The following is a 14749-nucleotide window of genomic DNA, read 5'->3' as shown; positions in this document are numbered from 1 at the left end:
TTAATTCTGGTGAAAGGTTTTTAGTCAACTAAACGCCAACAAAATTTCCTGACTCCCGAAGTCGCCAGATCTGAAGGAACTGATTTCTTCCTATCAGTTAAATTTTTACGTTAGATTTATGACGGGAGCTTGGTACGTAGAAGTCCGACTGTCTTTCCTTATCCTCCATTCCAGTCTGTCTGCTTTCTACAGAGAATGTTTCCACATGCTTAAGCGAGTGTTCGCATCGTATTATAACCTTTAAGTCTTCGTCTGTGATTGTTGTCGTGTTCTACAAATCGGTGAACCTTTACAGGCGACAACACCGGCATATATAAGTATACAGTGCAAACACTCAGCCAATTATCATCGTCATGGGTAATTGTTACTGTCAAGTTACTAACACGACAAACCACGGATCAATAACTATTTAATTTCGGAAATTGCCGGTCATCGTGAGAGTCGTGTTGTGTGCTAGAGGAACCCGAAACTTCATTTTAAACGGCGTGGAAATACCTTGGTGGCTGATTAAACCGTAGCGAGCTGTTAGCTGTTATACGGATTATGCACGTCATGGCCTTCTATTTTCCCAGTCGCTTTTGATTCACTTATTATCCGCTAATGAAAGCCGTTGCAAGGACGATGTTTACGGTGGGATTTGGCAGCTATTTGGCTTCTCTCTCAGCTGCCGGCATCCAGACGGTTTTGCGTGGAATTTGCCAGTTGCCATTTCCTGCATACTTGTACAGAGAAATATTCCTTATTCCTTTACTCTGCGTGGGAGTAGAGGCACTCAAATTCGTTGACAGCACCTACCAAACCATTTTACACGCTTTCGAGTACAATCACTACAGTTGTTCAGAAAGTGGACGCACTTGGCTGAAGACTCTCTGTATCATAACGTTATATTTTCTCATACATGGACGAACGCATGGCTAATCCGGGACCTCGGGATAAATGCACACGGGAAATTATTTTTACGTGTGATACTTGCGGCAAATCCACATTCCGGCACGGACCGTTACATGACGGTAAACTATGCGCGAAATGTGCAGCGGTAAGCCAGTGCAGGCGTGATTAGCGAATACATGATCTGCAAATGCACACTGCTATTATTACTAATTTTTCACAATACTGTGCGAGTATATCCCTTTTTTTAATCCATAGCCTTGTACCACATAGTTTCGCTTCCCTTGTACCACATAGTTTTGCTTCAAAGTAGCACAATTCGTTCATCATACCATCAGCAAACAATTATGGTGGTGTGCGAAGCATGTATATCAGAGATTGATCATGTTTCGGCATTCGTAAATCAAACCCGGAGCTAGGTTAGAAAGCCAGATTTTTGGTGTACCACGTTCTGTCATATTACTTTTATGAGCATAAAAACCAATCCGACTACGAGCGAACAGAGTATCGGCCTCGTACCAATTTGATTGAGTAAATTGAGCTGGGTGAAACTAAGCACCAATCGACCAACATATCTAGCGCACTTAACTTTTTTAATAATTTTATACAGATTTGCGTTTGCAGACTTCCGGGAAACGGTCGCAGACGGTTTCCATGCTGCTTGAACCACAAAATTTCCCGCAAAACGCCCCGGCCGGTAAATATCTGCGGCGGAAAAAGCACCGAACACAGGATACCACTGCGCCATCAGCCCGGGCATCATCTTCTCGTGCGAACGTGATCGGTATGTACAGACAGGACCACAAATACAGAGGTTCTTACAAACTCTTCTTTCATAATTATTGTTCATGCTCAGTTTACGACTGATAGGTGTTATCTTCAGGTACAACGCGAGCGCTTGATGAGCAGCTACAAAATGAGAATTTGCCATCTGACAGAGGTAATATGACAGCAATCTGGAGGTAATACGATGCCGTATACCAGGTAGTACCTAATACCTACTCTAGTATCGGAGCCAGAGTTGTCTGTAATACCGTACTACAGGCAACTCCGGAACTTCTTAATGTTAGCAGCCACTTTGTGTTTCTGTATGGCTCAAACGAAATTAATAAGTATAGATACGTACACATGTAGAATACTAATCGGCACAAATATATCTGTAACTCGGTGTGTTACTTATAGTTTTGCGCACCTTACAGTTATGAGTATTGTAAATGGCCCTCAACAATAACAGGTGGTTTTGCAGGTGCTAAAGGTGTTCCAACATTTTGTTCAAGACGCAGCACAGCATCGCATACGGCAACACCAGCGTCTAACACAGTCATTCTTGGAGAAGGAGGTCGGTTCAGCCAACGCAGCATTCGTACAACAGCCCCAGCAGCTATCCGCGATCTGGCGCGAAGTTGCGGTTAGTATGATAGTATAGCGATAGTATTAATTTTGTGCGAACGATAAGACCACCCAGTTATGATTCACCATTCCATCGCGTTATGGATTTTGTCGAGTTTACCGCCTGATTTCCCAAACTTTCCCTCATGAATTTCTAGAATTCAGTCTTGTACTCAGCTTGTTACAGCTCGCATCAGCTTGATCAACCGTGTCCTAATCTCTTGCCCTAAACCTTGCTCCGTTTCTTGCATTGCCCTTGTCATTAAACAAACCTTGAATTACGTTGTTGCTTGGGATGAACCAGTGTCATCCCAGTCGTAGCTACCTGTGTAATTTTTTGCATCAGTAAGGGCATCCTCGGCCGGCGTCGTTGCCGACCGTGCCACCTTTCATCCCAACAGCCGCATAATCGTGGTAAATGCTGATCGCCAACCTACTTGAACAGCCGCATGTTTCCGCTGTCTTTTGATGCTGTGTGACGCTTGTGTGTGTTTGGATGTTTAAACTGGCTTAGCATAATTGAAACAACAACACATTAAAAAAAAAACTTGAACAGCAGCCAGATAGGCTTTTGTTACAATAGGTGTACGCGCCTGTGTTTCGATGTATTACGAAGTGCATTATTATCCTGGCTTTGTTGCTTTTTGTTTACTGTGGATTAAAATTTGTAATCTTCCCGTTCAAACCGTATTTTTATGCCTTATACCTAGTCATGGCACCTATAAATTATTATTAAATGAAGAAAAAATGGCATATCAGATTCTCAGTTCAGATGTATATTTGACCTTTGCTTTTCAGATGTGGGTATACAATGCACCGATTTGTTGCCGCGTGCGAGCCCCGATCTGCTGACCCATTCGGTCGTCTTATCGCCCATCGTTGTCCGTTTCTGGGATTTGGCCCGAGAGCACAGCATCAGTTTCCAGCAGGCTGCCGGCAATGTGAGAGCAGCTTGCGCCGCGGCATACGGTGAACAGATTGCGGCGAGCGACAGTTTTATGCAGGCAGCGCTAGGCGATGGATTAATACCGGTACGCGCGTTATTAAGTGGGTAGAAAAAACGAAAACTGAACCATACCATTCAAAATTTCTGTAGATTCAAACCAATCGAAAGCACTGCTTCGCATATTACTACTAGGATTGATCTGATATGGATTGTTTTCATAACCAAATTGTCTTAATTACAGTGAATCACTGTAATGCTGTTTTCAGCACTTAATTTGCAACATGTTTGTACACGTATATTTTCAATTAGCGGTCGCTCTAGCGCACGACTAGTTGCGTTTTAGGTATGGGAATGTGGTTGGAAATTAGGATCGTGGACATATATCGTACTTCTATATATACGTTTGTGCTAAGAAATGTAATGCAAACAAGAGTAGATTTATTGCTATTATTGACGCGTTTCTGTAATTACCGAAGCATATGTTTCGCTAAGAACGTCGCTAAATCGCTAAATGTCGCTAAATGTCGCTAAGAACGTTACTGCGAAATAGCCAGTGGGCATAGGTTCAAGAAAAAAGCGAGGGGTTGTCAAATGTTAGTTCCGTCCAAGCACTTTCTTTGGATTCTTCAAAACTTTTGAGAACTACAATAATTTTTTTCAAAAGCGTCTTTACTATTCTACCCTGTACGTGATTTTTCGAACAGATTTCTAAGCTGAACGCATGGATACTGAATTACCTACTTCTTGAACTGCAAATATATTAACAATAAGATGTATAGATAGAGATAAAGATACACATGTTTCTATAACACACATATGTGTATTTAAGTAATGTTTTGTATAAATGTATAGATGTATGTTTGCTGTTGGGCTAAAGAAGAAGCTTTAGCGCTTTCTTTGTTTACTAATAAGTTTCGATTTTCCCTTCGGCTGTAGTATCAACCGCAGACAACACCGAGCCGCGCTATCGGGGCCTTTCAGCGTACAATTGCGGATCAAGTAGAGCGCTTGGGGCATTTTGCATCATGTATTCCTGTATTCTGCGATTTCCCGGAGGAAGACCAGCGTATTATAATAGTGGAAAAGTTCGTCGTATGCAATATGGTTTGTGCGCACAAGGTAGCGGCGCTCTTATTACTCATAATTTGTCGCTTTAGGGTGGTCATTCTGCATCCATGCTTCATTTCTCTTTTTGCTAGCCATTATTAATTATTTTGGTCATCTGGTTTTCGATCCCGTTAATCTTGTTTGCCATAGTGCCATGTTGTCACATGCCTCTGTGTTTGAATACGGATGAAAATTGTAAAATATACCTGTTATTATTAAACTTTATACCCGCACGAATACGATTAACTGGTTATGGATACGCAGGATAATCACCAAGAAGATTACGTTAAATATGATTTGTAATTGTAGATCCATATTAGCAGATACTTCTACAAAGGTGACAGATACTACTGTATGCTCGGAGAGGACAACGTACACTGCTGTAAGTACTGGATTGACGTGCTGGGTTTCGATCCCGATTTTGTGCACTTCAACGACTTCTACTATGCTGCGGTGAATGATATCGGTCTGAACCACATCGAACGATATCTCCTGCTAGCTGCCGCATTGTTCGCTTCCGGTACGTCAAAATGCCGAAAAAGAATATGGCGAATTGGAAAACTGTGCTATGTTAGCCGGCTATTATAATGACCTTATCTGTAGACGTCACACAGGTGTCCAGCAGTACCAAGCGCTCCATGGAGTGCTGTTACGCGTACTTCTTGAGCGTGCTGTACTATCTGCTTGGTCATCGTATCAGCGCCGATGAAAGGGACACGGTGTTCAAGAAACTGGAAAAGGTCATCCGCCTGTTCCCAGTTATTGACAAGCTGTCTATGAAGTACGTCAGCAATGTGAATGCGAGCGCGTTACCGCTACGGCCACGGATCTCGCAATCGTTCAAGGATTGCTTACCCAGAAATTTCCAAGATTCATAGATAAAAGTTTAGTACAAACGAAAAACTACACGCTTGACGTATAGCTGACGGTATTCTTCGCGGTGTTGAGCCAAAACAGACTGTTTTAAATCAACCTGTACTCTCAACGACGTACATGTAAACCTGAAGATTTATCATTTACATATAATGCGCTCATCGCGGCTACCACAAGTATTACGCAGAAATTGTCTATCAGTATTATCTCTATATATATTAAAAGAATAAGACTTTCAGAAATTCCATTTCGATACAGTTCACCAGAACTCTACATTGAACCAAACTTTGATGGCTAATACCATTCGATAGGCCCGAACCTTTCATATTTGTCATCAAAAGCCTGTTTTCGAAACAAAAGTAACGTTGGAAAGAAAAGTTTAAAAAACCTAACATGCAAAGTCTATGAGAAATGTGGAGAACCCACCACTGCGAAACGACCTCCCCAGTGACCCCACCACTGCCAGTAGAATAAGGTAAGTAATTTTTGATAAATCACCTAGAATGCTACAATGCATAACATTTTAAGGCCTATGCATCACTCGAAAGCCCTGAATTTATAAATTTTACCTCTAAAGCATTGTTATAGAGGAAAATCAGGATTTGATAACACAGTCTTTCTTACAAAAGTAGAAAGACTACGGAACAGTCGAGGCTCTCGTTTTCGAAACTTAGTTTTTCAAGTAGCCAACCTACACAGCGAGGGTGATCAGTTTTAAAGTTGTTGCACTCCTTTGGCAGGGTACAAATGCTTTTGCTAAAAGTAATAAAGGTCTTGGCTCAACTTTGTACCGTATCGGGCTACGTTACAGTAGCTACACCGGCATTTAAATTATTTTTTGTTTCCGATGTGTTTCTTAAATTATGTAATACGGTGCCATATCTCAACAAGCGGACGTTTACGAGCGCAAACGGTTTTCAAGCCAGTCGTCCAGATGATCATGTTACTAACATACAACTTGCAACTGCTGCATCGCTAATTCTGGTCAAAGGTTTTCAGCCATCTAAACGCCAACAAAATTTCCGGTTTCCCGAAGTCGCCAGATCTGAAGGAACTGATTTTTTCCTATCAGTTAAATTTTTACGTTAGATTTTATGACGGGAGATTGGTAGTAAGTCCAGCTGTCTTTCCTTATCCAGTCCAGTCTGTCTGCTTTCTAGTGTCGATAGAGGGTGCCTGGAAAAGTTACTGGTGAACGTCTTAAACAATATTTTTCCAGCCCGTGTTGCGCGTATACAGTAAAGCAGATCGAAACTAACAATTTTCGATAGTATTCCATATAACTTTAGACCTTACCGGTGCCATGTGCGAGTAATATCCGTACAGAATACAGTCAATAAAATAACTGGAACAGTACTTCTACGTACTGAAAAGTGCTTATACTTCTACGTAAAATCAGAGCGGATGTACCTGTAAAATACGGAATATTATTGTACCACCATGAGGTTCTGGGTGCAACATAAATCAATAAAATACATGTGCAGAAACACGGCGTCCACTGAAGCGCATTGGCCGGTCCCGCAGATACTTACGCGAATATCTTACGCGGGCCATTTTACGGTTTATGACAATAACGAATCGTCATTCGTTCGAGACGAACCAAACAAATTAGTTACCGTTTTACTGTATTTTAACTGGCGGTAACTGAACTGCTGGGCTGATATTGCTGGGCCGATATTATTTAGGTTCCTGTTCAAAGTACCCTAGATCGGAAAGCTGGTGTACGGGAAAACAACATTAGCAAAGTAGGCATGGCTCGTATGACAAACGCACGGGGAATCCGCACACTGCCAAAGCTGTTTTCCAGCTCTTCGGCCTAGCTGGTGAGGACTGCTACCAGTGCCTTACCATTCACATTTATTGTGTATTTGCAATGTATCAGACTTGGGCAATGTCGCATCAGAATACCTACGTAACTACCACAAATTACGGTAACTCGTTAAAAAATTGTTGCCTATATAAATCTGGCATGTGCTGTACAAGGACGGGGATCAGGAGTCCCACAAATATTATACTACAAATTTGTAAAAATGATAAAAAAAAGAATAGGTTCAATAAAAATGAGTGGACTGTGCAGTTATGTAAGCAGTGCCGCAGCAGCTGCACCGTATTTTGTCTCACGACTAACACCAAAGGGCAACTGACTTTAATCAAAATAGGTTGGGTGCCCTCGTTATACCTGCCTTTGCACCAAGTTCGAACAACACAGTATTGTTAGATATTTATCTCTGATAAGTGCAAAAGAAAATTGTTATTTTCTTACCGAAAAAAATATTATACAGGTTAAAGGAGAACACCAGGGCGCCCAGGAGGACTTCCGAAATCGACATCACCAGCAACCGATCGTGTCCTTTTGGAATATACCGCAGCCCTGTCCGGCTCATATCCGTCTGCACACTTCCGAATGTATGCAGACTGCCGAATTTCTGCAGACTGCCGAATTTCTGCACACTGCCGTATTTCTGCAATGACATGACTTCGCTGTTACCTAAAGTTGCATAATGAATAATATCAGCTGTGCAGCACAAGCGTAATTCAAACCGGTAAATACAGTTAACACGAAGGATAAATCTCAACGCCGCTACTCTACCTGCTGCGGCTGTAACGTGTTCAATGGAGCGCCGCATTAGCCGAAGAACGGTCCCACCTGGATTGACATAATACCGCTGAATCTATAGCCCGTGGCAAATGGCCGCGATAAGCCGGATGCCATAATGGATGCTCTTCACACGGTCTGGCATTAGTCGGCCGCGGAGGACAATCTTCCGGGTAGAAAAACTATCGATGTACATCATGTAATCACCGTATATGTACACAGCGAGCCTGGTTGACTTCCGCCTGACAGTGGAATCGATTTGCCGGTTGCGGCAGCCCCGGTTCTGCTAAAGAGGTATCACCATCACCATAATGAGCTGTTCTTAATGCTGTCAGCATTGTTCATCTTTATGTTCACGTCTGACAGTCGGCTTTTGGTTTATAAGCGTTCAGAGACAATCCTGACGTATAGGTTGCATGTATGGCCATTCCTAAAAATAGGCACAATTGTGACGCGTAAAAAATTACGGAAGGAATATGATGCAGCAGATATCTGTTCTTGTGCGGTATGTGCAAAAGAGCCGAAGAGCGGTTTCCGCATGCTTAAGCGAGTGTTCGCATCGTCTTATAACCTTTATGTCTTCGTCTGTGATTGTTGTCGTGTTCTAAAAATCGGTGAACCTTTACAGGCGACAACACCGGCATATATAAGTATACAGTGCAAATACTGAGCCAATTATCATCGTCATGGGTAATTGTTACTGTCAAGTTACTAACACGACAAACCACGGATCAATAACTATTTAATTTCGGAAACTGCCGGTCATCGTGAGAGTCGTGTTGTGTGCTAGAGGAACCCGAAACTTCCTTTAAAACGGCGTGGAAATACCTTGGTGGCTGATTAAACCGTAGCGAGCTGTTAGCTGTTATACGGATTATGCACGTCATGGCCTTCTATTTTCCCAGTCGCTTTTGATTCACTTATTATCCGCTAATGAAAGCCGTTGCAAGGACGATGTTTACGGTGGATTTGGCAGCTATTTGGCTTCTCTCTCAGCTGCCGGCATCCAGACGGTTTTGCGTGGAATTTGCCAGTTGCCATTTCCTGCATACATATACGGAGAAATGCTTCTTATTCCTGTACTCTGCGTGGCAGTTAAGCACTCAACTTCGTTGACAGCACTTACCAAACCATTTTACACGCTTTCGAGTACAAATGTACTATCACTACGATTTTTCAAAAAGTGGACGCACTTGGCTGAAAAGCGCTCTGTAACATAACGTTGTACACTTTCCCAGTCATGAAAAAGCGCTTGGATACCCCGGAATCTTGGGATAAATGCACACCGGCAATCATTTGTACGTGTGATACTTGCGGCAAATCCACATTCCGGCACGGACCGTTACATGACGGTAAACTATGCGCGCAATGTGCAGCGGTAAGCCGGTGCAGCCTGATTAGCGAATACAAGATCTATACGAGGAGGGGGATCGAGCAAGGGTAATAGAGCTGTGCCGTGACTGTAACACCAAGAGACGGCAGCCCGTGCTATCACGCAGAACACCTGAAGCAGATGTATCTCCATAGACTTGTATGCTAAACTGAATCACTTCTGTTTTGCACATTTGGGAACGAAACCAAGCAAATAACATTCCAAAAGAATCAGAAAAAATTCACGAGGTTTTTGATACTAAACAAGTTATGATTCATGGTGCAAGACACAAGTTATAAGTTATAACCATTTGCGTTTCTCGTAGACATAGCATAGAATTCGAATCAACGGTTGGGTTCCACGCACAAACTCTATGCTGTGTCTACGAGAAACATAAATGGCCATAACTTGTGTTCTGCACCATGAATCATAACTTGTTTAGTATCGAAAATCTCGTGAATTTTTTCTGATTCTTTTGGAATGTTGTTTGCTTGGTTTCGTTCCCAGATATGCAAAACAGAAGTGATTCAGTTCAGCATACAAGTCTATGGAGACAAAAACTATCGGGCTCAATAACTGCTTCAGGTGTTCTGCGTGATAGCACGGGCTGCCGTCTCTTGGTGGCTGGCCGTGTTGCACAGTCACGGGCACAGATAACGAGCTCTGTTACCCCTTGCTCGGGTGCATCGAGCTCATTTGCCCCCTCCTCGTACAAAGCGCACTGCTTTTATGAATTTTTTGCACTACTGTACGAGTATGTTCTTTTTTTTTCATTCCATAGCTTAGTACCATATAGTTTCGCTCCTTTTGCTTCAGAGCAGTACAATTTGTTCATCATACTATCAGCATCATGTATATCAGAGATAGATCCTATTTTGGCATTCGTAAATCCAACCCCGAGCTAGGTCAGAAAACCAGGTTTGTGGTGTACCACATTCTATCATATTAATTTTATGAGCATAAGAAGCAATTATTTAGCAATCCGATTACGAGCGAACAGACTATTCGTACCGGCTATTTTAGCTGGGTGAAAATAAACACCAATCGACTGACAAATCTAACGCATATAACCCTTTTAATATGTTTATACAAATCTTTGTTTGCAGGCTTCCGGGAAGCGGTCGCATGCGGTTTCCATGCTGTTTGAACCACAAAATTTCCCGCCAAACGCCGGCAACTATCTGCGGCGCAAAAAGCACCGGACACAGGGTACCACTGCGACATCAGCCCGGGCATCTTCTTCTCGAGCGAACGTTATCGGTATGTACATACAGGGGCACAAATAAAGAGGTTCTTGCACACTCTTCTTTCATAGTTGTTGCTCTTGCTTAGTTTGAGACTAATGAGTGTCATCTTCAGGTACAACGCGGGCGCATGATGAGCACCTAGAAAACGAGAATTTGCCATCTGCCAGAGGTAATAATTATGATGACAGCAATCTCGAAGTAAGACGATGCCGTACACCAGGTAGTACCTAATACCTAGGGTAGTATCGGATCCAGAGCTGTCTGAAATATCGTACTACAGACAGCTCTGGATCCGCCTTGTTTACTTTAGTAGCCACTTTGTGTTTCTGTGTGCCCCACACGGAATTACAAACTATAGATATGTACACATGTAGAATTCTAATCGGCACAAATATATCTGTAACTCGCTGTGTTACTTATATTTTTGCACACCTTACGGTTATGGGTATCCTAAATGGTCCGCAACAATATTAAGGTGGTTTTGCAGGTGCTAAAGATGTTCCAGCATTTCCTAAAGATGCTAAAGATGTTGCTAAAGATGCTAAAGATGTTCGAGCAAAAAGCAGCACAGTATCACATACGGTAACACCAGCGCCTAACACAGTCATTCTCGGAGAAAGAGGTCACTTCAACACACACAACATTCATAAAACAGGCCCAGCAACTATCCGCGATCTGGCGCGAAGTTGCAGTTAGTATGATAGGTGTTTATTACGAGAATGGTTTAATTATCTTGGCTTCGTTGCTATTTGTTTGCTGAGAATTAAAAAATGTAATCTTCTCGTTAAAACCAATTTCAACCCAATCAGTCAGTTTCAATCGAATCATCCTGTTCAAACCGTATTTGTATGTCCTATAATCATGGCACCTATAAATTAGTAAATGAAGAAAATGTAGCATATCAGGTCCTGAGTAGAGATGGCAAAACTAAAATTAGTCGACTAATTAGTTGGTTAACTTCGGTTAACTCGACTAAAACTAAAAAAATTAGTTTAACCAACTTTGGTGACTAAAAAAATTAGTCAAGAGCTTTTTAGTAACTAAATTTTTTTAACCGAGTAGATTTTAGCTACTAAAACTCAGCGGTTAACCGGTTAACCGAAATTTATTCCCAGCGCAATGGCGGACCGCAAGAGACGGTGGTTTTTTCATAATTTTCAAGTACAAACTGCGCAACCAGATCGGCGCACTGCATAGTATGCGTGCAGTACTTCAATTTAATCGTAAATGTAGCGCATGGCGTATTGTATCTTCTAATGCAGTTACAGTACCTGCATGGCTTTACATTGAAGTACTGTACTGTGTAATGGCCCTATGAAGTGTGTAATATGCATGTACTGGCAGTACTGACAGTTTTTCCAGTAATTATGTACATTATACAATTACGGATTTGTTTCTACTGTAGCTTATATTTTCAAAATAAAATTTTATTGTTCTCTGAAGGCCGAATAAATTTTGATTCTGTTTTTATTTGTTATACGGAACTAATGACACTATGGCGACAGGTGGGACCATTTCGCCGCGATAGTGACACCCACTGTATAGAATAAGGAAAACATTTTAACAGAAAATTTATCTTTAGTCTCGGTTAACTTTGGTTAACCGGTTAAAATTTTTAACTAAATTCAGGTTAACAACTAAAAAATTTAGTCGCCGACGTTTAGCCGACTAAAAGTTTTAACCAAGTCAATTTTAGCAACTTCAACTTTTAACCGAGTTTTAGTTTAGTTTAGTTTAGTTTTTTTTAGTTTTGCCATCTCTAGTCCTGAGTTCATATGTATTCGACCTTTGCTTTCAGATGTGGATACACAATGCACCGATTTATTGCCGCGTGCGAGCCCCGATCTACTGACCCATTCGGTCGTCTTATCGCCCATCGTTGTTCGTTTCTGGGATTTGGTCCGAGAGCACAGCATCAATTTCCAGCAAGCTGCTGGCAATGTGCGCGCAGCGCGCGACGCTGCATACGGTGACCAAATTGCGGTGTACGACAGTTTTATGAAGGCAGCGCTGTGTGATGGATTAATACCAGTAGGTCACTGTAAATGTGTATGTCTGGAACTGATGAAATAATTACTGTACTTTTACGTGCAAGGTACAACAAAATGGATTCAAACCGATCGAAATTCTCACAATGTTATCAGATGTACACTGGGTTTTTATAGTGACCTTTGCCTTATTTACAAATTACAGGCACTGCACAGTCCTAAGACCGTGGCTAGCTTCTTTAATAAAATTGTCTGTTAATACGACGTGTTGTGCAGAAATCTGTACATGCTGGTATACAGTAATCCGGTTAAGGAAGAAACTTTGCAAAATCTGAAGCTACAGTATTTTAACAACTGCTTTCGGATTCTTTCTTTCGCTGAAGCATCAACCGCAAACAACTCCGGCCCGCGCTGCCGAGGCTTGTCAGCGCGCTGTTGTGGATCAAGCCCAGCGTATAGGACATTTTGCGTCATGTATTCCTATGTTTCGCGATTTTCCAAACGAAGACCAGCGTATCCTACAAACGGAAAAGTTTTTCGTATGCAGCATGGTACAGATATGCGTGCGTGCACGCATACAGTATGTGTTTCATCGAGGCAGTCTTTCTGCGCAAATATATATAAGAAAAACGGAAAGCTGACAAAGCTTTTTTCCTGGAATTTTCCAGTTTTCTAGCGATAAATGTATATATTTCGTCACCCTGTTGACGAGTCGATGTACTCTATCTGTAAGCGTATATGAGCATGATAGGATGTACCTGTTATCGTACATTTATATGATTAGTTGGTTATGTATGCCAGCATAAGCAAGGTCATCACCAAAAATATTCTATGGAAGTACAGTAAAATACGATGTGCATTTGTAGATCCATGTTAGCAAATACTTCTACAAAGGTGACAGATATTACTGTTTGCCGGGGGAGGACAGCGTGCAGAACTGTAAGTACTGGATCGAGGTGCTGGGTTGGGATCCGGACTTTATGCACTTCAACGACTGCTTCTACGCTGCGGTGAACGATATCGGTTTGAACCTCACGGAGCGCTATCTCCTGCTAACCGTTGGTTTGTTTTCTCCCGGTATGTCAACCACCGACGAAGAGTATTGTGCCGTAAGGATTAAATGACCTTTTCTTCAGATGTCACACAAGTGTCCAGCAACAGCAAGCGCAAGATGGAATGCAGTTACGCATACTTCTTGAGCGTGCTGTTCTATCTGATGGGGCATCGTCTCAGTGTCGATGAACGGGAAACGGTGTACAAGAAACTGGAAAAGATCATCCGTCAATTCGCGAAGATTGACGCGCTGTGTATGAAGTATGTCAGCAGTGTGAATACCAGCGAGGCACCGCTGCGGCCACGCAGCTCACTATCGTTCAAGGAATGCTTGTCAGCAGATGCCAAGAAAAATAAACTACTCTGTGTCAGAGAAAAACATTTCTTATACATCAGACGTATACATACAGCTGATACAACGTCACGAAATATTTCGACTGGTGCAAATGACAAGGTTCGTATTAAATTTTGTATGTATACTGGTGATTATAACTGATGTATTAAAATTGTTTATTACTACGCGGACATTTGTTATTCATATCTGTATTGCCTATTTCTATTGTGTGTTTGGTAAAATTAAGCAAACTGCTATAATTTCATCCAATCTGGAGCGTAAAAGAGATTTAACGTTGTGCAACACGGAATTAAAATTAACTGCGGTATACAACATATCACTTGAAACCTTAAATACACAGCTCAAAAACGCACAGACTGGTTTCAGTTCCCGACAGGCGCGGGCTGTGTGGCCATGGTCATCAACTGAAATTTCTGTCGCAAAGTATCCAGTTCTTTACGGTATCCAGCCACTGTTGATTTCCTGCTGGATAGTTCTTCCCGTGGTACTTTACGACAGGCGGCCTGAAAGTCGACATAGCGTGCCAAGTAGTCAAGGGCTTTTTCCGCTTCAGCCAGACTGCGCAGGATCCCCGGTTGAAGGTTGCCATCCGGGAGCACGTTGTCCAGGGGTAAAACATTCTTACCGGTCTGAGCGCTGGCGGACGTTCTATGAGCACGTCGGCGATCGAATTCTTGGATGGAGCTGGACAGTTTGCCCAGTTCCTGTTGAACGCTATCGCGGTGTTTGTAATACTGATCCGCCATTGCAGCATTATATCATTGGCCGAGCGGACTTTCGTGAGCCAGATTCTTGTCCACTGAATGTTTTACAGAGTAACCAGTAAGCGAGTGTTTCTGCATTCTTGACAGATTACGAGTACTGCGTGTAGCAGCCACTGTTAGTTCTCAAATTCTTTCCTAGCACTGTATTGATAGTACCGATAGGAAGCGTGC

At 42.2% G+C, this 14749-nt stretch overlaps 2 protein-coding genes across 2 annotated transcripts; both read left to right on the top strand.

Moving 5' to 3' along the window:
• The first annotated feature begins 8761 nt into the window (after nucleotides 1-8761).
• LOC129595626 (uncharacterized) lies at nucleotides 8762-11004 on the top strand. Its single transcript, XM_055492685.1, has 6 exons — nucleotides 8762-8893; nucleotides 9038-9177; nucleotides 10278-10431; nucleotides 10531-10587; nucleotides 10906-10946; nucleotides 10990-11004. Exons 2-6 carry the CDS (start codon nucleotides 9040-9042, stop codon nucleotides 11002-11004), a joined length of 405 nt encoding a protein of 134 aa, XP_055348660.1. The 5' UTR covers nucleotides 8762-8893; nucleotides 9038-9039.
• Nucleotides 11005-13234: 2230 nt separating this feature from the next.
• On the top strand, nucleotides 13235-13986 carry LOC129595637 (uncharacterized). Its single transcript, XM_055492696.1, has 2 exons — nucleotides 13235-13483; nucleotides 13543-13986. The coding sequence occupies exons 1-2, from the start codon at nucleotides 13387-13389 to the stop codon at nucleotides 13953-13955; spliced, it is 510 nt and encodes a 169-aa protein (XP_055348671.1). The 5' UTR covers nucleotides 13235-13386; the 3' UTR covers nucleotides 13956-13986.
• Nucleotides 13987-14749: the final 763 nt, after the last annotated feature.

This window comes from Paramacrobiotus metropolitanus, unplaced genomic scaffold (genome assembly GCF_019649055.1).
Source record: "Paramacrobiotus metropolitanus isolate TYO unplaced genomic scaffold, Prichtersi_v1.0 Parri_scaffold0000080, whole genome shotgun sequence".
Taxonomy (NCBI): Eukaryota; Metazoa; Tardigrada; class Eutardigrada; order Parachela; family Macrobiotidae; genus Paramacrobiotus; species Paramacrobiotus metropolitanus.
Note: the sequence above shows the minus strand (reverse complement) of the source record. Positions and strands in the feature narration are given on the sequence as shown.